This window comes from Physcomitrium patens, chromosome 2, assembly GCF_059467195.1.
Source record: "Physcomitrium patens ecotype Gransden chromosome 2, ASM5946719v1, whole genome shotgun sequence".
In the NCBI taxonomy this organism is placed as follows: Eukaryota; Viridiplantae; Streptophyta; class Bryopsida; order Funariales; family Funariaceae; genus Physcomitrium; species Physcomitrium patens.
In genome coordinates, this window is record NC_143411.1 from 20,108,085 (window position 1) to 20,135,657 (window position 27,573).

At 33.7% G+C, this 27,573-nt stretch overlaps 3 protein-coding genes and 1 long non-coding RNA gene across 12 annotated transcripts; 2 read left to right on the forward strand and 2 right to left on the reverse strand.

The window, feature by feature from the left end:
• The first annotated feature begins 283 nt into the window (after positions 1–283).
• LOC112278836 (large ribosomal subunit protein uL16) lies at positions 284–1,835 on the forward strand. Its single transcript, XM_024512675.3, has 4 exons — positions 284–347; positions 744–1,245; positions 1,383–1,464; positions 1,660–1,835. Exons 1-4 carry the CDS (start codon positions 338–340, stop codon positions 1,735–1,737), a joined length of 672 nt encoding a protein of 223 aa, XP_024368443.1. The 5' UTR covers positions 284–337; the 3' UTR covers positions 1,738–1,835.
• Positions 1,836–2,804: 969 nt separating this feature from the next.
• On the reverse strand, positions 2,805–5,105 carry LOC112278837 (uncharacterized). Of its 7 annotated transcripts, XM_090248276.1 has the most exons (6): positions 4,973–5,105; positions 4,605–4,756; positions 4,395–4,511; positions 3,984–4,087; positions 3,518–3,652; positions 2,805–3,382 (listed from the first exon to the last, which is right to left on the reverse strand). In XM_090248276.1, exons 4-6 carry the CDS (start codon positions 4,069–4,071, stop codon positions 3,138–3,140), a joined length of 468 nt encoding a protein of 155 aa, XP_090104402.1. In that variant the 5' UTR covers positions 4,072–4,087; positions 4,395–4,511; positions 4,605–4,756; positions 4,973–5,105; the 3' UTR covers positions 2,805–3,137. The 7 variants fall into 7 exon arrangements, with proteins under 7 accessions (XP_090104402.1, XP_073386030.1, XP_024368445.1 ...); XM_073529929.2 differs by lacking the exon at positions 4,605–4,756 and having other exon boundaries at positions 5,020–5,105; XM_024512677.3 differs by lacking the exon at positions 4,605–4,756.
• An 826-nt stretch (positions 5,106–5,931) lies between these two features.
• LOC112273563 (putative sugar phosphate/phosphate translocator At1g06470) lies at positions 5,932–11,320 on the forward strand. The gene is given in 12 exon segments (XM_024502496.3): positions 5,932–6,580; positions 6,757–6,926; positions 7,264–7,349; positions 7,574–7,623; positions 7,878–7,945; positions 8,404–8,504; positions 8,865–8,877; positions 9,113–9,277; positions 9,280–9,296; positions 9,521–9,607; positions 10,004–10,098; positions 10,362–11,320. Coding segments are annotated over 12 exon segments (1,008 nt in total). The 5' UTR covers positions 5,932–6,560; the 3' UTR covers positions 10,498–11,320.
• Positions 11,321–14,599: 3,279 nt separating this feature from the next.
• LOC149989784 (uncharacterized) lies at positions 14,600–20,059 on the reverse strand. 3 transcript variants are annotated; one of them, XR_016501803.1, is made up of 2 exons: positions 19,690–20,059; positions 14,600–17,804 (listed from the first exon to the last, which is right to left on the reverse strand). It is a non-coding gene; the product is annotated as an uncharacterized LOC149989784 (long non-coding RNA). The 3 variants fall into 3 exon arrangements; XR_016501804.1 differs by lacking the exon at positions 14,600–17,804 and adding an exon at positions 18,018–18,541; XR_016501802.1 differs by lacking the exon at positions 14,600–17,804 and adding an exon at positions 18,018–19,477.
• Between the last annotated feature and the right edge of the window lie 7,514 nt (positions 20,060–27,573).

Consider the following 27,573-nt stretch of genomic DNA (forward strand, 5'->3'; position numbering starts at 1 on the left):
AGCCAAATAAAAAAAAGCCCATAGATTCAATTAGTTTAAACTATTGTGAGAGAAAACAAGGTTGGAACATTGAATGGATGTATTTGCAAACATAGATGACCAGATATTTCGTGTTAGTTTTTTCATTCATCCATTTCCACGTTGCTCTCAATGGCATCGAGGCGAGGAAAAGCCAGAACCAGCAGCAGCGGTGTGAAAGAGGGGTACAAGGCTAGGGTTGGGTGCCGAGTTAGAAGGGTGCTCTTAAGCCAAGCGCTTGCTCCGCTTCGGTCCTTTCCAACTTCAACTCCGTCGTCGCCAGCCTTGGAGCTTCGACGCTTCCAACGCTTCAGACGCCATGGGTCGCCGTGAGTACTCTTCTCTCTGTCTGTCTCTGTTCTAGCCAGAATGAAGCGCTCTTGTATTATCCTCTTCGTACTCCGTTCAATGTCGTTCTGCTGTTCAGTCGCCATTTCTTTACCCTAATTATTTTATTTTATTTTATTTTTCTTTTCTTCTCTCCGTACATTCGTTGTGGGTCGCCGCGAGGCGTTTTCTCCATGGGGAGTTCCATTTTATTTTACTTTCGTGCATGAACTTGGCTTAGTGTTTCGGGTTTTCTTGGGATTTATGAATTTGGGAGGATTTTAGGGTTTTTGATGCGTTGGCTTGAGTTTACAAGAGTCGTTTGTTTATTAGAGTTTTAGGGTTTCGGGTATTCTTTGGGTTCCATTCGGTTTTGAGTGGGTTTTGGATGATTTCAGGTCCGGCAAGGTGTTACAGGCAGATCAAGAACAAGCCATACCCAAAGTCCCGCTTTTGCAGGGGTGTGCCTGACCCTAAAATTCGTATCTATGATGTGGGCATGAAGAAGAAAGGAGTTGATGAATTCCCCTACTGTGTGCACTTGGTGTCTTGGGAGAAGGAGAATGTGTCCAGCGAGGCTCTCGAGGCTGCTCGTATTGCCTGCAACAAGTACATGACCAAGTACGCAGGAAAGGATGCGTTCCATCTGCGTGTGCGTGTGCACCCCTTCCACGTGCTTCGTATCAACAAGATGCTTTCGTGTGCTGGAGCTGATAGGCTCCAGACAGGTATGAGGGGAGCTTTCGGTAAGCCCCAGGGTGTATGTGCTCGTGTTGCCATCGGACAGGTGTTGCTGTCCGTGCGTTGCAAGGACCAGAACGGAGTTCACGCTCAGGAGGCCCTTCGTCGTGCGAAGTTCAAATTCCCTGGCCGTCAAAAGATTATCGTGAGCAGGAAATGGTGAGTATTTTTTCATCCGTTCAGGATGATGGTTCTTTGTTAGCGTAACACATGATATGAGCATCAAGTAATGAGTTTTTTCATTATTTGGGATGTAGTAGCCGAAATTTCTCACTCGTACTTGATGTAACATGCAGGGGATTCACTAAGTTCGCCAGGGTTGACTACGTGAAGTGGAAGGAAGAAAACCGTTTGGTGAATGACGGTGTCACCGCCAAGGTATACAATGCTTCGCTGATGTGCATATGAGCTGTACATGCTTTGCTTGAATCAGTGCGGAATTTGTGCTTTTTCTGAATTTCCTCTCATACAGTTTTTCCGAGAAGTTTCAATTTTTTTGCGTTTCATCTAACCTGTGCTTTATTTCTAACTCTTATGCTCATTTTAATCCACTTTATGTTGCCTGAAATGCAGCTTCTTGGATGCCACGGACCCTTGGCCAATCGCTCTGCCGGAAGAGCATTCATTGACGCTGCTGTTGCCACTCACTAGCCAGGTTCACTTATGTCCTGCTTGTAGAGTTCAATGTATTCAGCCTTGACTATCAATGAATGGATTGTTTCAATCCAAATTGTGATGGGATTGAAGTATTTTGTGGAGTATGAATGGCTGTTGCATGTTGAACTATCCGCTCTTGCACTAGCCTTTGATATTGTAAGTTTCCTAATGTTCTTGGACTAAGTTTTTCGTACATGTGAACTCTAAATGCTAGAGAGTCTCGTGAATGACATAAATCTTGTGCGCATTTGCCTTGTATTCCTAGCAACAATCAGTAGCGGGTGTCTAGATTTTGTGACAGTCTTGTGTGTTGTAATATTTTTCTTTACTCCAGAAAACCCATTTAATGCGTGGCTTGTTGTGTATCTGATGAACTACGGAATGGTGGTTGGATATTAATTTTGTGCATGCGTATACAATTTTTTAAGAGCACTTTAGAAGGATCTGCATGGTGTTTAAGTGTAGATTAACTTTTGGCAATTACCATAATTCGAATCGAGTTCCAGGTTATTTTGATCACCGAATCGGGATATGTTAGTTTTCATCTTTAGTTGTAAATGTTATGAAGAAACAATGAAGATAAAGCATGTCGCTTTTTGAATCATTATTTGTATGTTACTCAAATCTCTACGTTGAAAAATGTGTTAAATAAATATTGAGTTTGCACATTCTGTATAGATTCTATTGCAGATGCGCTCATCCTTATCATTCACCTAGAAACGTTATGTTTGTGTTTATCATTCTATCACGAAGTGCATCATATCGATAAACTGTACAATGTAGTCTTTAATTGTAAGTTTTACCGTTATTTGAATTGTATGAATTTCTGTCACAATCGTCTTATTCTCCGCATGTATCCTGTTTCGAAAATCATAACTAAAGGTAACAATAATCGTGGATGTGAACTTTAAGTGAAATAATCGTTATATTTTTACTGTAAGAGAACCAGTCTATAGCTACAATCTTATGTCGCCCATATCGTTAATATCTTGTTTTATATTTTGATTTCCTATATGAAAATCCACCACTTATTTAGCTGAGAAGGATCACCTCGTGGCATATTGTGCAAGAGTTCCGAACATATACAATTGATTTAAATAACGATAGGTTATTGACAACGTTGGTGAGGTTGTTCTAACCTTTGTATCAAAAGTTGTAAAAGTTGTTTGGGACAGGAGGATGAACTGTAGCATAATTGTACGCAGAACATACTTCAGCTTCTTTATGATATTCTACAATTACACGCTTTTGAATATGTTGAGCAGCTCTGCAAGCACCCACAACGAATAGTGCCTAATGTAGTGCACAAGCTTCCTCCAGGTGGGTCAGTTTCAGAGACTACCCTGTTATTGCCAAGCCCTGTGGCTCCTTTGAATCTGCAGCCTCTGCAGCCATTATACAACGCCTGCTGGAGGAGGAACCTTGTTGGTTGGGTACATTGGAATGCCTTGCTGTGGAGGATATGGTTGAGCAGGGTATCCGTAAGCAGGGCCACCTTGTTGCTCCATGGCACTTCGAGACCTGGCCCTCAGGCTGCCCCGTATACATGCAATACAGCAGTATAAAATAAGAAGCGCACCGAGAATGGACCCAACGATGGATGTCACCACTTGCCATTTCGAAAACCGATGCTTTACACCTGCACATGGTAACGAAACATCAGATATCGATGGGTTGTTTATGTTGATGAAAAGGAAAAGCTGCCATGCAAAACTTTTGCCTTGAATGGTTAAATGATCGAATGATGCAAAGACTGACGGAATGAACTGCTTACATCCAGTGTGGCCTTCTCCATATCGTCCATCTCCAGTATATCCGCGTTTGCAATTGCAATAGTACGAGGTGGCGGTGTCAATGCAGAACGCATTGATGTCACATAGTGCTCTCCCTGTCCTGCATTCATTTACAACTGCACAGGACAATATGCCATGTGTTTAATTGAACAAGAGTTTTGTGAACAAGTTCTTTATATCTGATAGAGTATCTTGAATCCCAAACTTGCTTATGAGGAATTTATCACTTTTTCAACCAATAAATTTAGTACTAGGTGTTTTCCCCAAGATGTACATTGATCCATGATAAATTTGAAATGCATTTACCCGCATGTTAGGTCGGACAACCTGGATGAACTGAAAATTTTAGAGGATAATAACAGTATTCCATCGTACAGAAGCATCAACACTTCCTGCGATAACGAAAAGAAAAAAGAAAAAAGAAAGTACACGAGTGCCATCATTTACTTTGTGCTTCTGCGGCTTGGAACTGTAAGACTTCGCACAGAGTCAGCACAGTCAGGAGGACTAGTATCTTCCGAGCCCATCCTTCCATTTCTTAAATATATTTCCTACATCATCCGAATAAATGGAGAATGAGATAAACAGAAAACAAAATTTCAGACGAATCAGACAGCAACTAGTAAGTGAAGAGGGGAGGAAGGAGCGTTGTCAATCTACGACAAAGAGGCTTGCATTGACCTCACTGCTATTAATACTTCAAAAGAAAGAATGCAACGTTGCCTAAAGATCTTGCCATGCCGGTCGAAGGGAAAACCGAGAAAATAAACATCAATAACTGAACGAAAGTAGGAAGACAAAAAAAGAAACAAATAAAAAAATGAGAAAAAGGAAAAAAGGTGGTGAAGCATTTGCAACCTGAAAACTATTAGTGGCATCACCAATGTTTGAAGTCAACAGTGACAACTCCGAACCAGCTACTTACAAAGAATACTTTCGCTTGAAAGAAAGAATCGCTCGACTAGCATGGAGAATCTGTCGAACCCGAACCAACCGCGGTGAGGAAAATCAAACCTACGCACACTACAAAACTACAAACCAAGGCTAAAGAATTTCTCGAAACTTAACAGACACCATGCGCTTCTTCACAATCAAACTTCCGATCCCGCTAGCTGAATTTTCCAACCGTGACGAACCGTAAAAACACAGTTCTCTACATCCCCGTCCCACTCCCAAACATACAGCCATGGAAGCAACGTCGACAGATCGCGACTCCTTTCCTGACACTCAACACCAACAAGCTAAGAACTAATCCCGAAGATCCTCTCTGCAGACTTAGCAAATCAACGTACATCGCAGCGGGAAGCTTGAACCGAGATGGAGCGTAGCGGGACAAACCAGTACTTTCCAGGCAGTGCATTTACGTGACAAAACCAACCTCCGTGACACATTGAACTCTTGCTAAGAGAGTTACAAGATTCAGGTTAGCAAAGTACCAGCACGAGCTATGTCGAACCGTGACAGAATACAGAAGTCTCACAACCTGCTGTAGGTCACCGAGCGTTGAAGACCATGGCTAGCATATAAGTTCGCGCCGTGTGAAGGTCACCGTCAGCGAATCAGTGAGCAGTAAATTGAGGGAGCGCCTTAGCATCGGTCTTTCATCTTTTGTAGCGTAGACTTCTGTCCCCAGAAGGACAGCAACAATTAGTGCCGCAAGTTGGATGCTAAGCATCGAACAATGCCGCAAAGGAGTGAGGCGGGGGGATCCAAGCTCTCTGTGAATCTGTCTGTCAGTGCACGACACGCAACGTCGATGGTCCCAGAAACAGCGTTCATCGATGGCCGTTCCCCCGACGAACACGACGATATTTTCCTCTTTCGAATTACTGTGGCGAAGCGAGATTGTTCAGTGGCATTCGGTCGCGATCGGTCGCGGTGTGGAAAAAAACACAAGAAACGACGACGACGATGACGACGACGACGATGACGACGACGACGAAGAAGAAGAAGGTTGATATAAAATATGCGTGTAACTTGAACGCGTTTCTTAATTGAACAAAATGAGCACAAGTATGTTATCTATTGGAGGAAAGGAAATGAAAAATTTCTAAGATACAGTATCAGTTAAAGAGAAACAGTTCCCGGTGAGAAAAATTAACACGAAAATAAACAACACTGGAAAATACTTACGAGATGAGAAATTTATACACCTAATGAATTTGATATGAGTCCCCGATGACGTGGCCTGATAGTTCCGCCAGCATTATTGTTGGAAGTCCACATTATTCAAGAGATGATTGTCCACATCGGATAACGAATGAACGTCGGTGGAAAGTGTTCGTTCGAGAAACACCATCCATAAATCATCCTACGTTCATCCATGTAAGATTCCATTCCAGAAGGCGGGACAAGACAGCGCGCTGCCCCAAGACGCTTGCAAATTATGCGTCCATATAGTAGGCGGGAAAAGCAAAGGTAACTTTGAAATGAAAAAGTGCTGTAGCCATGGCTTCGATCAGAGCTGTGGCCTTTGAGGGCATTAGTGATGTCGAATCCATCGTTGGCGGCGATGGCTACAGTGTGTATTGCTCGACTAGTTGTTGCTCCATTTCTAGGACCTGGTTGAGCTGTGATTGCTAACAGTAACAGCAACAAGGAAACCAGAACAAATCAATAGCTGTGTCACTTAGCCGATCTTTTGTTCTGCCTGTAGAAGCCAGCTACGCCGAATAAAACTGCAGCGTCGTTGCCTGCAACTCCTGAGCGACAAAATGCAGCTGAAAGTTTTCTTAAAATTTTGGATACTTTGCCAGATTTCGGCCTAGCTATTTAATGTTCTACCTTATCTTTGAACCTTAAGTATGTTTAATTGAATGTGTATGATATTGTGAAAAACGTAATTTACGTATTCTCCTTGATCGAGTACCTTGTTCATGACGTTGCTGTGTCTCATTCTTACCTCGAACTTGGAAAATGGAAAAAAGCGGAGTGACTCCGCGGTACAAGCTCTTTACTATTGCTGCTTTTTGACCACGAGAACGTCGATGGAGCATGTCTCAAGCATAATACCCGAATTGCAAAATGATGAACATACATAGAAGGTGAACAAAGTGTAACCGATTAAGCAGAGGCAGACTTCATACAGTCTTTTATTTCTTTCTTACTGTTTTCTGAGTTCAAACTTATTGCCTGTGAATATATCATTTGATGAGTACCTACCAATTTTCAGCTCTTTGAAGTCAATGAAGGATTGTTGCATTGTCTTCTTTGTTTGCAGGTACAACAAGTTATTGCTAGGGGAGCACCTTGGTAAATTCCCTGTTCCTCTATTGATGAACACTATTCATTTCTCCATGCAAGCCATTATATCATCACTCCTTGTACATTTTTGGTGTGGAAAAACCCAAAGTCATATTCGAATGACATGGAAGGATTATTTCATTAGAGGTACGAAGCATTTCGTTCTCTTGCTTCATACGTTTTAAATACTTTTACATTGTCTTGCAGAAGCTTACATTGGTTTTGTTTTCTATGAGTTTTTCCATGCCATGAAGTAGCTTGGGTTATCAAGTATTGTGGAATTCATTTTATGTAGAAGTTTTGCTGTCGAGCGCTTGTGCCCTTTGGGTAGTAATTTCAAGATAGATTGTTTTTGTGAACGATTTTGAACTCCTCAACTTTATCTTATCTTCGTATGCGACTTGCTAGAGTCAATAAATTTGACATTGAAACATCAATGATTTGGACTACAAGATGACGCCTTTTGTTCTATTTGGGGCGGCAGTGGTTCCAACAGCTGTCGCAACTGCATTGGGTATTGACCTGAGCAACATCTCCATTGTAGTTATTTCTATTTCTTTTGCTACCATGGTAAGGTTCTCTATTTTATTCTAAAATCCGTTTTTATTTGTTGATCTAGCCTAAGTGTGATGTTTTATGCTCTCACGATATGAATGGTTCAGAAGAGAGTTTTACACTTAAGAAGTCTTGTATCAAGCAGGTTTGTTAGCCTTGTCCTGGTATACACTTTAGGTGAGCACGCTATTCTGGACTTTAAAATTTTTGTGAACAGTTATCATGGTGGGAGTTTACAGGTCAAATCTGGAGCACCTGTATTTCTTCTCCTCTTTGCGTTTGCTTTCAAGTAAGTGAGATGTATTTTGCTATTTTCTTATGTTCTGGTAGTATGTTTTGATGCTGCACAAAGCTTGCAAATGTCTTTCCAGTGCACCCAATGATTAATTGGTAGTCGGCTTTTGCTTTGTTAGTAGTGGATGCAACATATTTATGTAAGTGGCATTGTGTATGAATCTGCGGTTTTTTTTGTAAATATAACCGTCAAGAGGTACGATGTAGGGTTTTTTTTAAACGCGTGATTGCATTTATGTACTTTGGCAGGTTGGAAGTGCCCAGTTTTAAGCTAATGGGAATCATTGTAGTGATCTCCTTGGGGGTGTTGCTCACTGGTAATATTTACATCTCCTGCCTTAGTTCTTTGACTTTGTCAACATCTTTTCGACCGTTCGACTCGATACGCTTGTATTACATGGGTAGTACGGCCTCCATGCATGTGAAAGCTCCAAGCGCGCAGAGGGTCTGTAATTCTAGATTTTTTATTTTATTAAGCAGTTAAAACAATTAGAATTGAAGTCTCGAAGTCTGAAATAGTTACCTAAGAAAGCTATTTGTTGTCGTGACACTCTTTCTTGAGTGACGTTCTCACATTGTGTAGTATGTTTTACTACCTTTATCCTTATGACCTCGTGTGGTTTTATTTATGATAACAACATCTTAAAGGTCGAGAAGTGTAATTATTTATCCATTCATTTCATACTGCTGTTGCTAAGTTTTAATGATTTTTAAGAATTTAAGTTATTGGACATGCTGGGCGTGCTTTCTATTTCTGACCTTTTGAATTGTGCAGTTGCAAAGGAGACTGAGTTTGAAATTCGTGGATTCATTCTCGTGTTGTTGGCAACTGTTATGTCGGGTTTTCGGTGGACCGTGACACAGCTTCTCCTGCAGGTGCAATATTTATTCCTAATGTTATAGCTTCTGGTTATCAGCTACTGGTTCACATTTTCTGAGATGTAGAACATACATGGCTTGTACTTTTTACATTTCTGGAAAATCTTCTGTGAACAGAGTGTACGGGCTCGTAGATGTGTTACGAAGGCTTAGTTGTTCAAACCTTACGAGTGAAACGAGATGTCCATATCATTAGTAAGTCACCAAAATCGTATGTTTCAAATGACCGCGTCAAATGTTGGTATGTTAGTGTTGCTGTAACTCTATTTATCTGATTAGGGTCGTGTTTCTTTTTTCTTTTTTTCTGGCCAATCGCTTCTGTATCTTGCTTTTGAAATCATCAACCAACTAATGCAGAGAGAAGAATATGGTATGTCATGCACTCACTTATTCTGTTAGTTGGTATACCTATCCCTCTTTTTGTTCTCTTGGTTAGTCTCGATCAAGGGTCGTGTAGGGGACACAATAGTTTCCTTGTATAAGCGGCGTGGCTGAAGTTCTTTGCTTTGGTTGCTTTGGTTTCGGTTCAACTGATCCATCTGTAGGTAAGCGAGTCACAGAATAAACAAAACTGTTCTGACGGAGTGGGTATTGGTCTAAATCAGGTTTGAGCAACCCGTTTGCAGCAATGAGTTACCTTACACCCGTTATGGCTATTATTACTCTTATATTCTCATTGGTTTTAGAGCCCTGGCACAAGCTTGGTGAGACGGCTCACTTTGATACCCCACGTCATTTATTTGATAGCTGTGCGCTGATGCTGCTTGGAGGGCACTCGCTTTTTTCATGGTACATTTGTTATTCCTAGGCCTCACTTCGACTAGCTAGGATGTAACGTAATCATGTAGTCTGTACTTGTGAATTTTTTCTGGAAGTTGTGAGTTCAGTGGGTCACATGAAACAAAGTCGGTGCATGATGGTTGTTTCGCTCAAATAAAACAACTCTCTTTTAGGCGTGCTTGCTGAATCACCTGTGGGCTTTCGCGGTGCTTATGATTTTTTGAGGTTTGTAGGTTATGGCTGAGTACTTTCTGATCGCTGAGACAAGTGCGGTGACTCTGACCATTGCTGGTGTCGTTAAGGAGGTTGTGACCATCGTGGTAAGTACAAATATGTCTTCTGGTTTTCTGATGTATGTACCCTATTAGTATACTACTATACATCATCGAATATGTGGAAACAAGGAACTGAATCCTGTGCCCTGGTCTTCAATTTTAAAATTCTATGGGATGTCATATTGCTATTAATGCGTTAGTAATTTGGGTTAGAAGTTCTAGTGACTACACTGCCGTTATTGGTGGAGATATGGTTAAGGACCAAGGCACTCTGTTTTGTTGCACTTTTTATGCGAGGTTCACACCGATTGTGAGCTTTATGGATAAAGATGAGCAATTTTATTTTTACTGTTCATGACATGACTGGGAGCATACTTGTTGTTTAAATCTCAACCGTTTGGGTTAGTAAGGAGGATTTATGTTATTGTTGTTGATGCGCAGGTTGCTGTCTTCGTTTTCAAAGATGAGTTCACGTGGCTGAAGGGCATGGGTTTGGTTGTCATCTTCATTGGTGTTAGTCTCTTCAACTGGTTCAAGTATGTCCTCTCCCCTTGAAAGTATATGGGTGTAGCATATGGTTATTTGTTGTAAGGAATGTAGTCAGTATCTAGTGAATGTTTAGGCCCAGGATACGGTATTGTTTAGACTTTCATCAGAATGTTGTTCACAAACAGATGAAAGACAGCTTTAGCACCTAAACGCCCAGCCTTAATATGAACTTGGGTCAGATGTAGGAAATAGATATTTTTTTAAATGCTTCGATGTGGGCTTTGCTGAATATATTTTGACTTTTGCGCAGGTACCAGAAGCTGGTCGAAGGGGGTCTAGGTGACCATACGCTTGAAGACAATCGAAGTTCTCCCAAGTATGCGGTTGTCGACGATGAAACCGCCGAAACCTTTGAACTTGAAGATGACGTTGATCACGTATTGTAACATCGTACGAGAGGTTATGCTCCACCGGTCTAACGCTCACAGGTTTCAGCACCGTGTTTGCAAATTTATCTTTAATTAAATTCTTGGCAAGTCCAAGAGATTATTTTGCAAGGCATTCCTTTTGGATCAATTTTGTTAATAATTTGGGAACTGCTGCAATGAGCAGAGACGTGCGGGAGCAGTTAAGTCAGGTTTCGAGAAAGAATCCCGCTTTCATCATACGAACTTGAATATGGTCAGCTAGTGGAGGTGGCAGGAATCTCAGTTACATAGAGCCTTAATCATGATATTTGTGTTCCATAGCTCACAATTAGCGTCTTCGACAGAGGCCATTCAAGAGCTCAGTTAAGATGGGTTTATTATTGTCGGCAGCTTGTTGCCACAATTGTGCATGAAAACACTCTTGGTGTCATCGCACTTGATGACGGACTCCAAGCATTCCAAGATCCGTGCCTCCGATGACGATGCGTTTTCATCCTCACCAGTGTATCTTCTCCTGATCAGTATGACCGTTCTTCACTGAAAGTGTCGAATGCGTAATCTCCTAAAATTCTCGAGTACTCGAAGTTACTGGCAAGGTGACTAGCATTAGCGACGTCAGCGGGAAATTATCGTCATCTACTTAGCTGTTGGGCATAATGTTCAAGGCCCTTCAATAGTTTACGACTGTGAGATTGTGTAGCAAATATAACTGAGGAAGTGAGCATCGAAGCAAGAGCATGTCTACACTAATCGAGGAGTTTGTGAGGAGCACGCTGGCTCCCGGTGTTTTGCATTCTCGTGGCGGCAATCCCTAATTTTGTTCTTTAATTCGATTCATTCACATGTTGAAAAAGTACAGCCATGGGATTCGTGACATCGGAACTAGGCTCATTTTTTTGATATCTCTTAGTTTGCGTTGTTGGAAATCGGTGCTGTTTGATGTTCAGAGGATCTGTTTGTTCCAGCAGTAGAAGTGCTAATGTGAGATGTGATGCATGGAGAGGACCACAATGGAAGATTTCAGGTTTGAGATGGCAACGCGAACCAATGTGTGATATATGCGTTGATGCGTTCGGCAGTCTAGTTGTGATGATGCGATGTTGCATTGTAGTGGTAGTCCTTACTTCATATTTCTTGAGATATTTTTCGGTATGCTACTAGTTGAACTTAGATTTAGCTCTACGTCGGTGTTTCCAATTAGTAATTGTTGCCATCTCAGATGCTGTCTGGTGATTGTTTCTTCGATCGACCAATGTGGATAAGATCGCTAGATTTCAAATTCAAATTGGAGATTTTCGAATTCAATCGGTTTCCATGTGCATTGTTGCCGATTCTCTCCGGTCATTAGTATTTTGCATCGTAATTCTGCTGAACAGTAGGGTTGGTCAGTCGTCGGAGAGAGTGCTCTTTAATCTTGTGCTGTATGCGACTTGTGCTGCCAACTCTACTGATGTAATAAAACCGTGTTGTTCACATGGAGTGTCAGCTCGATTAAATACACCACTATTACAACGGGTTGCCGTTGTGTTACACCTTGGGAAAATCTTTCGCACTTTTTTAGACTGCCTTTCGACGACACAAAACATTCCATACAATCAACACGATAAATATTTTTTGTCTAAAACCTCAATTTTAGTGCAATCGTTGGATGAGTTGATAGACTTGTAAACATTTTCAGATCATGTGAGGTGCAGTCAGTGGTGGAACTGATGTTGCCGGCGAGGTTCTGTGCTTTGACAATCATTCTTTTACTACAATTGAAGGATGCTTATATTCTAATTAGAGAATGTTTGTCTTGTGGATTCATTATTTCAAAGCATAGACAGCAACGAGTAAATTAGTATGATTTGTTCACTATGATTTGAGAAGTCAAAAAAACAAGAGTGTTATACAACCATAATTATTATTGCATTTCACTTATTGAACTTATATCTGCTTTTGAGCTTTATTCAAATAAAATCTACATGGCTAATAGAATTTTGTTTTATTGATTGGTCTATCCTCATGGTATGTATTGTGTCATATGTGCTATTCTTGATGATTAGAAGATTGCATGATTTTCATATGTTATGCTATTATTGTTCATTTGTCTTTTGTTCTTATTAGCACAAATGTAATGTATGTACATAAAATATAGTGTAGGTTGATGCTTGGTGGATACCTAAAGGGAAGGTAGAAACAATACCAAACTCAAGGCTTTTGTTATTGATAGTGGACATAAATTAGTCTTTTTTTTCAATAGGAGATTTTTAAAACAATTAGATGTCTAACAACGAGCTTGACTCAGTGAATAGTGTTCCATGAAGCATAGATAGTATCATCTTTATCACCAAGAATGAATTAGTTATCATATGAACAATCTAGGAGTTTTAAAAGTATGTACTCTTAATCAAGGTTGTATCAAAAATATAAACATTGTTGGAGAGAGTATTCATTTCTTTTAATTTATGATCATTTAAGTGAAGTTAAAGTCTTAACTTTATCCTAATCTTTTTTATTAGAAAGTATTAGTAGAGTAGATGAACACTTCTATAACAAGCAAAAGGATCTTAGCGATCCTCTTTGCATTAAGGCATGCGACTTATTTGGACATGTTTTTTGTTTGCATATTTTGCTAATATTTATATCAAAGATTACATGTAGGTTTGCTAGGTTGAATACATTATCAAAATTATTTGCATTTCTACTTTTTGCTTGTCCATATTGAGTGATAGTGATTACATTAAACTTTTGATAATTGAGGATGCAAAGCACTCTCTATAGGTATTCCACATATCAAATTATAACATTAACCTATCAGATTATGTGAAACATGAATTTGTGGAATTGGCATTAATTCTATATAGAATTATACAAGAGCTAGAAGATTATAGAGGAAATTTAATGTGTCAATCTTAATCAATTTTGTGGTTTGAATAATTCAAGGTTTCATCTCAAATCTAAATCTTTCAAATGACTGATTGTGTCCAATTCTTCATATTCATATAAGATTGTCATGCTTATTGTTACATAGCTTCTTCTTTGGGGATATCAATGCACTTATTGCATGAAAATCTTTGCTTCATTGATAGTAACTCTAGTTGCCACTCCGACTGCTACTAACTTTTTTGCTTCAATATATTCATGATATGAAATAAAAATTGGAATGAATAGAGTAATATTTCTTTTGAGAAGATACTTAAATTTTTTTCAATTGCGTATCTTTGATGGTGCCTCCAAGTTATTAAGCATTGAATGTACTAATATGTTTTATGGTTTTTGCTTTTAAGTTTTTTAATTTAATTTGGATACATATATAGAATTTTTTTTATAATGTATGGTTGATTAATTGATTGGTTTTGTAATCATCTTTTTTTTTTTTTTTTTTTTTTTTTTTTTCTTTCTTCTAAATATAAGAACTATAATTAAAAAAAGTAATATAAAATTTTAACAAAAAGTCAAAGATTGAATGGAATGAAGCCTATTATAATTGAATATAAAATTAAATTTTATTTTTTCCCACTCTATATATAAATGTGGATAATTTAAAATTAATTTATAAAATACTATTAGGTATTAATAAGGAAATATTTTAAATTTATACTTACAAAAAGTTTAAGAAATTCATTCTTTACCATAAAATTTTATATTTTTTTAAAATAACTCTCATAAGATTTTGAGAAAAAGTTATGCAAGTTCGAAACAATCTTCATATTATACTATTTTATTATAAAAATAATTACTTAAAATAATATTGTTATCCAAAGTGGTAATGCAATTTTCAAGTTTTTTTTCTTAAAACACATTTTAATCATTTTTTAGTTGTAAAATGAATCTAAGAACCAAAAAAATATTTTGGAGCATATTTATATAACTCTATTAGTTTATTGTATGTTGTATGAAAAATTATGCTTTAATAATAATTAGATTCATAGAATTTATTTATTTATGATAATTTTGTTGAAGAAAAAAAAAAAAAAAATTTATACATGCATAAGAAATGTTTCAAAAATAAAGTTATTTTTATCAATATCCAAAATAATATATATGTAAGTAATTACTAATACCAAAGGTAGTCAAATCTTTTGACAATGATGCCAAGCTTGAATAACTCCACAAACTACAAGTAATCAAAGATATAAGATTATCCAATTATTTTGGCAATGATGTCAAGTTTAAACAATCTCTCATATTCAAGATACTCAAAGATGTGAGAATAACCAATTCTTTTGGTAATTATATCAAACTTAAGCAATTACTAATATCAAAAGTATTCAATAATGGTAGGACTCATAGTAGGTTAAGTCAAAATTTTGAAATAAAGATGTCAATAAAATTAACTACATTTACATAATTTTAAATTCTAAATTCCTAAATTTAATATGCCAAAAGTCAAAATCCTAAAATCAAAATCAAAGCAACTATATCTTCCAAACTAGGATCTTATATGACAAAGTATTTATACTATCAAAATTATGAACCTCAAAAATAAGAAGGTATATTATGTTAAAATTGAAAAAATAAAGGTGTCAAGAGGATAGAAATTCTTACATAATTCCAACTTATAAATTATAAGTTTTAAATCATAAACTTATCATTCACTTTAAAAACTAAACAAATTAGATATTTTATTTGTATGCTTATAATCTTCTTATCTATATAAATATCTTATCTCATTTTACACTTAACACTAACTTGTGAGTTTATTATCTATAGATTTTTGACTTGTTTAAAAAAATCCCTTCCTAAGAAAGCATTAACCATTCTTTTTGATAATGATGTCAACCTTGAGGACCTTCCTACATCAAAGGTAGTCAAAGATGGAAGGTTGTCTAATTCATTTAGCAATGATGTCATAATTTAAACATCCAATCATATTAAAGGTAGTCAAAGGTGTGAAGTTGCCCAAATCATTTAACAATGATGTCAAACTTGAGCACCCTCATATATCAAAGGTAGTCAAAGGTGTGAGGTTGTTCAATTCATTTGGCAATGATGTTAAGCTTGAGTACCACTTCATATTTAAAGTAGTCAAAGATGTGAGGTTGTCCAATTCATTTGGTAATGATGTCAAGCTTGAACACCCTTGTATATCAAAGGTAGTCAAAGATGTGAAGTTGCCCAATTCATTTGGCAATGATGTCAAGCTTGAGCACCGTAATATATCAAAGGTAGTCAAAGATGTGAGGTTGCCTAATTTATTTGGCAATGATGTTAAGCTTGAGCACCCTTGTATATCAAAGGTAGTCAAAGATGTGAGCTTGTCCATTTCATCTGGGAATGATGTCAAGCTTAGGCAAATTAGTACAAAACATCTTAAGTTGACTAAATGTGTTATCAACTTCAAAAATCTTCCCAAGTCATCTCTTGATGTGACATCATTATCATTACAGATTAATAATCGAAGTGATGAAAAGCATGGACTTTTTATTTCACTAAACTTAATGCCATTCACATTGTTGCAACACAATACTTCTAACTATGACATGACATGATCCAAACACACTACTAAATTAGATTATTTATATTAGAAGTCAACTTCATATATACACAAATTTCAATACAATACAAATTAAATAAATCAATCAAGATATTTCCATCAATATGCATTTCTAACACACATTAATACCTAAATGATACAATCATATTACATCTCTAATCTTCAAACCTTCATTCTCGCCTATCCTTATTAGTTCCATACATGCCATTTGAATGATGGTCAAGTCCATTACCTTTTCACTGTTTACATCAAATGCCTCTTCATTCATGTTCCATATTTGTGTATTCTTATATTCTATTTTTGTTTCAACAATCTTTCTATCCATGTCTTATAGTTGATCATTCATTCTTATAAATCCATCTTTATCCACTTTTATCAATTATTGATTAATCAATGCATTTAATGTATATTCTATATCTTCTTCGGTTCTTTTTTCTATGTTGAACCATATTTGCAATGCTCTTTCTTTCAACATGCCTTCCAAAAACACATCATTGTTAAAAAAAACAACATATGTCCAAAAACATTTTCTTCTCTTCAACTCTCAAGTTATCAAAACTTACTCTCAATATATCCCAAATCTTATAGTCACTATTCTTTTCATCTCCGTCCAATTGTCTATCCCTCTTCAATCTTTGAAAAACTCGCTCCCAACATCTCAACTTCTTTTTGTCTCTTAAATATGTACCCCTAACCTTCAAACTCAATGGTAGGCAATTGTATGCTTTTACAATCTTTTTGCCAACTACGACTAGTTCACTATGCAATTTGTCTTCATATCCACAAGAATGAGTAATAAAAAACTTCAAACTTGTTTCTTCATCAAGTTCTTCAATATTTAATTTACAATGTTCAATACCACAATACTCCATAACTTCCCAATCTCGAGTTGTCACAATTAATGTACTACCACTCATAGCAAATATATCATCTAAATGCACAACATCTTCAATTTGACTTTGTTTTATCACATTGTCAAAGACTATGATGACACTTTTCTTGATCATAAACAACTTTAGTATTTCTTGAGCTTCTTTCAAATCCTTTGGTTTTGCTTCAACTTTCAATTGTTCTAAGATGTGGCACAAGCTTTTATAACAATCACTACTACTTTCATCACACTCAACAAAGCATGAGGTATCATACATATCCTTCATATTATTCAATGTTGTCTTTGCTATTGTGGTCTTGCCTATTCCTCCCATTCCAACAAGACACAATATCTTACTTTGCTTGTACATAAGTTTGATATCTGCAATAAGCATTGCTTTCTATCAAGCACTTCTTCTTCAATCATATCAACCTACAATCAGAAACTAAACTAAACATCAATACAAAGAATGATATGAATACACATAAAGTACATACTATGTTTCAATCTAGATCTTCAAACTAGCACTCTGTTCAAAACAACTAACCATTACTACATCATGTCATTTTGTGTATAATTGAAAGCTTTAAATAATCAAATCTCTTCCACACATTCTTACCTCATTTAATAGAACTGGTTTTGGGACAAGCACTTTATTCAAAGTTTGCTGTATTTCTAAATTTTAATGAATATTATCCTTAGATGTACCATAATATGGTGTTTTTGCTACAACTCCATCTATAATCTTTTTCTTCAATATTACAAATCTTTCACAAATGTTAGCAAACTTGGGTCGATGCAATGGATTTAAGTTCCAATAATCTTTGATAAGCTCCGCCAACTCATCATAATTCATAGGTAATTCAAGTCTCTCACCTCTTTCTATTCTTTCCAATATCTCTATTCTCTTACAATCATCAAATGAATCTCTTTTGGAAAGAGTCTTGCAAGACACGATTGTCAATGAAAACACATCTACATCAAAAGAACACATTGTCATTATTTCACTTTTATTCTTCAATACCTTTGGAGCCATGTAGGTTGTACTACCATAAAAGTGTTTCATTCTTAGTAATAGATGCATTATCAATCTAAAATTTTCAAAATTTTCTTCTTCATTTGAAAGAATCAATCTTTCATATAAATACCTTTCATCAGCTTCTACTTCATCATAGGTTGCAATATGAATAGTATCAAAAACTTTCTCTTCAAACATTTTACCAAAGTCTTTCAAAAGTACATAAGTTGCTACTTCATAAGAATGGTATCCTACACAATACATGTATCACTCTCACAATACATCTTTAGCCTTAGAAAATGTAGGGCAATGCTTTTATCTGATCCATTCGTAAGTGTACACAAGGTGCTCAAACGAGAGAACCTATAATTCACTACGATAACGCCCATCATGTCACTACGTCACCTAATGCATTGGCGTACCCATTGCAAATAAGATGCAAATTCTGCGTTCTATACAAGTAGCTTCGGCACATTTTACTATGATCTCATACATCTGCACAAGCATTTGAAACATGCGACTGCCCACAATATTCACCTAAAAAGAAAGTGTGTCTACAGACGGAGCAGTCGACGCTGGTGTGAACGGTAAGTGTAAAGGATACCGCACATGCACTAGCGGAGGAGGAAATCTGCTCATAAACAAGCTCCCAAATAAAAAAAATCGTAGTCACATCAGCTCCACTTACGTATTCCTGGAACTTCCGTAAAACCGGACGTCGTGATAGTGAGAAATTATAATGATCTTTCGGAAAAGACAATTGCGCAACTCAACGTCATCGATGAGAAACTACGAACGTGAATGAAGAGTAAACAGTACAACCCTCTGGTTGAAAGACGTAACAAATTTTGGAAGCCACCCATCCGTGAAATTCCCGAGCACAGATTTCGACCACATGTTCATTACGGACGAGATGCAGATTATGGAACTACCCATGTGAAACGGGAATCAGTATAGTGACTGTTTCTATCCAAGCACCAGTTTTTCAACCCAATGAATTATGAAGCCATGAAGGCTTGAAATTCCATGGAGTAAATGATTAAACGGTTAACTAACTTGATTTTCTCGTCCAATCCCAGACAAACTACAAAATTGTTTCGATCAATATGGGGAGGGAGGTGCATCAGTTGAACTGGATATCAAGTACGATAAGGAGTCCTTGCTGAATTGAGCTCCTGCCTCGTAAAAGTTTAGGATTCAATGTCACCAGCTCAGAACTTCAATGACTCAGAAAACCTAAAATTGCTTCAAACCAGAAAGTAGACTGTCGGCAGAAAGAATCCATGTTTGTGTTTCCAAATAGCATGATGCAGGGATAACCTGAAATGATCTGTGACTGCTTTTAAGCTAGGTAGGTATGTAATTGACAAACATATAGCTACCCACAGCAACAAAAGTGACACGGTACAGATCGATAGACCCTCGCTCCCAATAAAAAAGTACACTTGCAAAAAAAATAAAACGAAATTGCATACAGACCCTCCTAACTAGAAACGAAGTGCTGATGTCATAACGTATCAACCTACGATCACTTAAGTTTCAGCTAGACCTAAGAATATGCATTTGCAAAGTAGGACCTAAGTATTGGAAACAATCAAAGTTGGGAAGCATGCGGCACACCAACCCGGGGCTGCCAAGAGATCCCCAGAACGCCATGAAATCAGGCAAGTGGAGGAGTGTTAAGGAGTTAACAGACGAGGAATATGAGAGAGCAGGTTCGGTGGGAATTGTGAGCTCCGGTTCACCGCACTAGAGAGAGGAGGGAGCACTGTGCAGAAACAAAGATCGAAAGAGCAAGAGCAAGAGAAGAGAAGAAAGGGTGAGAAGAGCATGCACACATACCTGGGAGGCAGGCAGGCAGAGAAACGGGAGGCGAGGGAGGGGGCAGGTTCCAGTGCAAGTGACGCGGGGGTGGAGATGGTAGTGATGCGTTCGTTAGATTGCAGGCATGGGGAAGAGAAGGGGTGGCGAGAGTCACGAGAGGAATAAAGAAGAAGCAGGAAACGGAAACGAGCGGAGGGGGAGGAGGGCATGGCAGTGCAGGTTTAGAGGGAAGGGGAGGGAGGGATAGGGTTAGGGAGGATTAGGGTTAGGGAGGAGGAGGTGCATCTTGGAAGCTGTCAAAGCTGCAAGACTGGGTGAGGAGGCGCAACAAGACAGATGATAGATGACAACTCAAAACACATTGATTTTAAATAATCTATATAGTCTATTTAAATAGTATATAACTTTTGGTTTTTTAGTTTTATATTCTATGATTAACTGAATATAATATTGTAAAATAAATAAAATTTTTATATCACTTTCATATTTTACTAAAGACATTCAGATTTAATGTGCATTCATAATAAATACGTAATTTAAACCTTGAGCTTTTCAATATAATATGGTACTTAATCTAAATCTATTAAATATATAAACTTCATAGATAAATTCTTATTTTTTACTCTTATATATATTTCAATGAAATTGCTAAATTTTCTTTAATATTATTATCTTGTAACATGTTGCATAATCAAGTACAATTAAGAATAATTTACAAAAAAATATCAAAGGAATTAAACATTATTGTTCCAGTTCTTTTCATAACTACTTGATGAAAAGTTTCATAACGACAATTAAGTATTAATTTCTTATATTTTCTAATATATAAATGCATGTGCTTAATTAAACATAGTGGTTACTATAGCATGGCAACTTTTAAACACTTGGCATTGTTACAAAATTTATAACAAACCTTATAAAACTATTCAAGTAAATCTTATAAAAACATATTGATTTTTTTTTTAAAAGTTTGAATTTATAAAATTCATGGTCTTACCAATAAACTATTCAAAATTAAAAATAAATCATATATATTTTTTAGAATTTATGATTTATTTAAAAGTAATTTTTGTGTTATGTATATATACAACCTTCCTATTATTTAATTCAATGTGATGCATTTAATGTTTACATCTGTAAATTAATTTCAATAGCATGATATAAATATTTTTTTTTAAAAAATATTGCTGTATTTTTTTGTGGATTGATAAAACTTATTAAAATCTTATAATTTTTTTCTACTATATATATATATATATATATATATAATTTTTAAGATATATAGATTATCTAGGATCTATTAACTTATTCATAATTTAATGTTATATTGTATGAATTATATGCTTACAAAGGAAATTCGTGATTGTTAAGATAACAAAAATAAAGTATGTTGTAGTTTAGATGTAAAAAAAAGAAACTAAGATCAAAGTTATCATGCCTAAATTATAATCTATAATATATTTAATGAAATAAAATTATTATTTATAGAAACAAGGGTGGAGTGGAGTGAGGAGGCACATAGTGGTGACAAAGAAGATAGACATGAGGTGACAAGGTTAAGATTGGGAGAGTGGACACATGGTGGTAAGATGGAAATATAGAAGGTGAGGATAGGGTTGTAGAGTCAAGGTATAGGAACAAGAAACATTGGATGGAAATGGGATAGAAGACACGAGTCTTATACAAAAATGAATCATGAACTAAGAAGAGAGGTGTGGCTTTAAGAAAGTTGGATTGTGGCTTTACGCTAAATTGAAAACTCATGGATATTAACAAATACTTATACTTTGTGATGCATCTAGAGAATTCAAACCTTAATTAAATAAAAATATTTAAAGAAGACTGATCTTATAAAATTAGAATAAGATCATTGGTCTGGAAAGTGAAAGCTCAATAATTAAAAAATTAATAATTTAGTTGAAACATGATATATGTGGTATTAAAATTTTATTTGGTATCAAACCAATGGCATTGGTCCATTTGTTTTGTAAAATAAGCTATCATCACCAAATTCAAGATTATTGAAAATTTTCATATATGAATACTTAAAAAAATATCCATATAAAAATTAAAATATATATATATATATATATACATACATATAGTAAAAAAAATACAAGCTTACATTTACTTTTAGCACCATTAGATTGTGAAATGTCAAACTATTAATAAAATGATGTATTCCTTCAAAAAAAAAACTTTTTCTAAATTTAACACATCAAATATATATTTATTTTTAAAATTATTATATAATAATAATAATAATTTTTATTATTTTTATCATTTTTTCTTTTCTTTTTATTTTAAAATTTTTAATTTTAGATTTTATGTATTTTGGATTAAGATCTTAAATCAAATATTTTTGTTTTATTGATGTGTTTTTACTTATAAATAATTCAATTGTACACTTGGTTTATCTCAATTCTTCATTTACACTTTAATGTAAAATAATTCTATTCATCTTCATGTAAAACATATCCATTGTGATGTGTATATATATATATATATATATATTTAGGAACTTGTTAAAGCCATAGTTTGAGTTTATTAAAGCCACATCCCTCTTCCCACTGAATGATTGATTTTGTACAAGTTCCATGTCTTTGACGTCATTCTTATCTTGCCTCTTTCCATTTTTATATCTCATTTCCATCCATCCTCTCTACCTCAACTTTGCCACCTTGCCTCTACTTCCATTGCTTCAACCTTGTCACCCCATCTCCACCCACTCTATCTCTACTCCCATCCTCAACTCATACAACAAAATAATTAATTTTAAAATTTAATAAGTCATATTTTTATTTTTTATGCATGTTATTTCTTTTCTTTTCTTTCAATGATTGACATTAATCTGATAAGCTATGTTTCAAATGATTAAATTCATCAATAAAATAATTATATAATAAAAATAAAAAATAATTCATTTAAAAAGTTTATTTATATTATTTGATATAGTTTATTTTCTTTGTGTACTTGATTTACAAAATATGTCTCATATCTTTAAAATACTACTCAAGTATTAGAATTGTAAAATCCAGCCTATCAGGAATAATATAATATTTTAGGTATAAAGTTATAGTAAAAAAATGAAAAAATCAAAAAAAAGATATATATATATATATTTTTTTTTGTTGATTTATCATATTCACAAAGTTTGAGCTTTTAGTGTGTATATATATATATATATATATATATCTATATATTAAATTTATAAAAAATATAATTTATTTATTTTTGAATATATCATATCAAATGAAGTACCATTTTCTAAAATTCTTTGTAAAAAATAATTTCTAAAATATCTAAGATATATTTTTATGTTTTTCTTTTCTTTCTTCATCTTCAATTCATATCTTTTTAAATTTTTTCATGGTCAATTTATTATTAGATTATATAGTTTATATTATTATAAATAAAAAAGCTTTAGAAAAAAATGGATGACATTAAAAAAAATTATTAAGCTTGATTTTTTCTAATTACTTCCAAATTTTATTTTAAAAAAAAAATACTTCTTCATGTAAGAAGTAATATAAAGATTTTATTTACAGGTAAATAATTTAGTTGATTTACAAGGTCTAATGAATGAAATATGTTCAAGGTCCAGAGTTTTTAATATTCCCATATAAAAATTCTTGTCTCGTATTTTAAAACATAGATAGGGACGAAGTAGAGATGGAGAGGGCGGGCACAAGATGGAGTGAAAACCAGGGAGGTGGGAATAGAATATAGGAATGAAGGGACATGAAATGGAAATAGGATCAGAGATATGGAACTTGTACAAAATCAATTATTAAGTAGAAAGAGAGATGTGGCTTTAACAAACTTAGGATATGACTTTAATAACTACTTTTGTATGTATATATATATATATATATATATATTCACATATAAGAAATTGTTAATGCCACATCGCCCTTTTCATCTCATGATTTATTTTGTATTTGTTCGTTGTCCCTGATCTTGTTCTCAATCTTTTTTGCCTCTCTACTCCACCTCAAGCTCTCTTAATTTATAACTTTTTAAGCTATAACATATATAAATAATATATAAAATAATTTTACATTATTATTTTAGATTTTTTTGGTCATAAAAATAATTATTTATAATAATAACATTTTTGGAATTATTCTTAGTTCGATTTAAATAATTAGTTTTTATTTACATGTTGATTGGTTAATTAAAACATTTTAAATTTCAAAATTTATACATATATCCTGAAATCTATTCTTATGAAAAATTCATATTTCTAAAGTGTTATCTTAAAATAAATTATATAAGATATTTTACAAATACAAAAGATTAAATATTTTTATTTTTATTTTTATATTATAATAAATATTTAATATTATTTTAAAGAATTAAAGACCATTGTATATTTAGCTCAAATGTTGTATCAAAAAATATAAAATATAATTATATTTTTAAAATTTTGAATATATCTAACAATATTTTATATATTATCTTAAAGATAAATATTAATAAATAATATTTTAAAATTTAGTTTAAATATTTTAAAATTAAATTATATATTTAAAAATATTTAATATTAATAAATAAAATAAAATAAAATATATTTTTATTATAATTCTTGTTATATTTGGAATTTTATAAGTCATCTTATTTTGGATTTAAAACCATAAATCACTAGACATATTTCATTAATTACTATCATTTGAAAACTTCTTGAATCAAATTATTTTTAAATTTAAAATTCAAAATTTTTAAAGATGTATTTAAATATATATTTAAATATGTATGGATATATATATATATATATATATATATATATATATATATATATTCTATTATGGACCTAGCAATTGTTGGTTATCTCTTGTAATTCTATGATAATGCTTCTACTCCAACAAAGAACATACATCGTATTATTGACCTTCTATTATTTGCACCTCCAATCCAATTTGCATCACAATAATCATGCAATGTAATATTATTTCGTCCAAGACACAATTTGAAGTTCAAAGTGCCTTTCAAGTACCTCATAATCTTCTTGATGTTTGTCCAATAGATTGATCTAGCCTTTGATATGTATTGATTTACAATACTTATCGCATATACAAGATCTATTCTTATGCCAATCATTGCATTCATAAGTAAGCTTTCTTCTACCTTGTATGGAATATCTTTTATTTTATCTTCAACTTCAGTAAATTCTTCATTTAAGAACTTTATCAACTTCAAATTGACTTTCAAAGGTGTTTCAATGGACTTGCACTTTTTTATGTTGAATTGTTTCAATATCTCTTCAATATATTTACTTTGGCTCATTATAATGGTAATGTTATCATGATATCTTACAAATTCTTTTTCTAAATAAAAATAGAGCTCTCTCAAATCACTCATTTTATAATCCTTTTTTAAATTTATCTTTAACCAATTTATGTTCTATATGGTGTTATTCAATATAATTAAATCATCAACATAGAAGATGACAATTAATATGAATTCATTTGATTGCATTACATATAAAGAATGATCAACCTCACTCTTTATAAATCCTATATTCACAAAGAATATGTCAATTTATTGATATTATGTCCTTAATGATTGTTTTAGTCCATATAAGGATTTTTTTCAACTTTCAAATAAGGTATTGTTTGTCTTCTTTAATAAATCTTTAAAATTGATTCATATAAATATCTTTTTCTAACTTTCTATTCAAGAAAATTGTTTTTACATCAATTTGATATATTTCAAAGTTCATTGCTATCCTTATTGCCACAAAGTTCTAATGGTAGTGAACTTGGCTACAAAAACAAATGTTTCATTGAAATCAATATTAACAAGTTGTGAATAGTTTTTGGCAACTAATCTTATCTTATATCTCACAATTTTGTCAATTGCATCCCTTTTTATTCTAAACATCCACTTAAAATCAATTGAAGATGGATTTCATAGAAGTTGAATAAATTTCCATGTTTCATTATCCATGAGTGATTTATACTTTTTTTTCTATAGCCTTCTTTCTCTTCATAGCATGTGTGGACTTCATTGCATTACACAAATTTAATGGGTCAATAAAAAATATAACATTAATATGTTCTTTATTTACTTGAGAAAAGATGTAGTTCTTCTACTATTCACTATGTGACATTTTTTCTCTCAAAAGATATCTCGTTTTATTTGAAAAAGTTTCATCTTATTGTACTCTATGCTTTTTTCTAAGCTTCTTCTTCTTTAAATCTTATATTTTTTTATTCAAAGATTGGTATTCTTCATCATTATCATCATCATCATTATAATCTTAAACATCTTCATTACTAGTCCTATAAATTGTAAAGGCCTTCTTCTTCATCTTCATTGCCTCTTCATTTTTATTTACATCTCTACTATCTTCATTTTTATCAACTTATTTTACTTTCTTTACTAAATTTGAGAATATATTTATAAATATATCATTACTCCTACTTGAATACATCTCTAATTGTTCACAAGCACTCTTATGTTCCAAAATTCTATATCACCACTTTTAATGATCTTCTTGGTATCCAAATACATTAGCCTATATGCCTTAATAATTTTATAATATCCAAAAAATACACATTTTTTTATCTTTTGTATTATATTTAAACCTCATACAATCTAATACCTTTGCATAAGCAATACATGTAAAAGACTTTATGTATGAAACATAAGGTTTTCTCCCATTCCATGCTTGTTTTGGAATCATTGATGTGAATGCACTTGTAGGGCACCTTTTTTCTTGTATATATCACATTCACCATGGCTCTATCCAAAATTCATGGTTAAAGTATTGAGCATATAATATACTCTTTGTCATCTCTACAATAGTTTGATTTATTCTTTCAGCAACTCTATTTGGTTGTAGAGTGTAAGAAGTAGAGGTTTTTCTTGTAATATCTTGAATTTTTAAAAAGTCATAAATAAGCTTTGATAGATACTCACTTCTATTTTCCATGTAAAACAACTTGATCTTGAATCCACATTATTTTTTTAGAAATGCCTTAAAGTTCTTAAAACTTAAAAAACACTCACTTTTTGATTTGAAGATGAAAATCTAAATCTTTCTTAAAGAATTATCAATGAATATGATAAAATATCTTACTCCTTCAATTAGTAGTCTCTTTATTGGTCTATAAACATCCAAATGTAAAATCTCTAATAACTTGCTTACATATGTTGCATCTCTATTAAAAAATGAGGCATTTTTTTGTTTGCCTTGGATATAATCTTTAGAAGCAAGTGTTATGGCATTATAGTTGAATTGACTAAGATTTGAGCTACATACCATAAATTGAAGTTCCTTCATACTCTTAGCATTCAGATGATTAAGGCATTAATGCCAAATGTCAAATTTATCTTAATCATGTGAAAACTTAGCAAATATAGTTACTTCAATTTCATTCACTTGCTTGTACTTGATGAAGTAGAGGTTGCCATTTTTAAAGCTCTTGGCAATATCATTTGTATCTAATGTCTTTACAAAGTAGCCATTTTTATCAAATTTTACCTTACAACCATGTCAAATTAATTTATTCATTGGAAGGAGTTTTTTTTTTTTTTTTTTTTTTTTTTTTTTTTTATATATATATATAAGATGTCTTTCAATCTAATCCTCTTGATTTTTCCTCTCATAAAAATCTCCATTATAATGGAGTCCATTCTAATGGCTTTTAGCATGCCATTATTTTTCATAAAAATATTTTTTGCTGAAATTTCTTCATAAGTGTCAAATGAATACTTGTATGGAATCATGTGCTTAGTGGTATCCAAATCAACAATCCACTTAGATATGGAAGCTATAGAGGTGCCTTTACTTACTATAAATATAAAATCATATCCTTCAAATTGTTCATATATATTATTAGTTTTTTTTCCATCTTATTATTTTGCCTTGTAGCAATTTCATACAAAGTGACTTGG

Coding starts and splice junctions, on each gene's coding strand:
- LOC112278836 (XM_024512675.3), top strand. Junction 1,246..1,382: donor ATTATCGTGAGCAGGAAATG/GTGAGTATTTTT, acceptor TGTAACATGCAG/GGGATTCACTAAGTTCGCCA. Junction 1,465..1,659: donor ATGACGGTGTCACCGCCAAG/GTATACAATGCT, acceptor CCTGAAATGCAG/CTTCTTGGATGCCACGGACC.
- LOC112278837 (XM_024512678.3), bottom strand. CDS start 4,071: ATGGAAGGATGGGCTCGGAAGATACTAGTCCTCCTGACTGTGCTGACT. Junction 3,653..3,983: donor CCAAGCCGCAGAAGCACAAA/GTAAATGATGGC, acceptor TGTCCTGTGCAG/TTGTAAATGAATGCAGGACA. Junction 3,383..3,517: donor TGGAGAAGGCCACACTGGAT/GTAAGCAGTTCA, acceptor TACCATGTGCAG/GTGTAAAGCATCGGTTTTCG.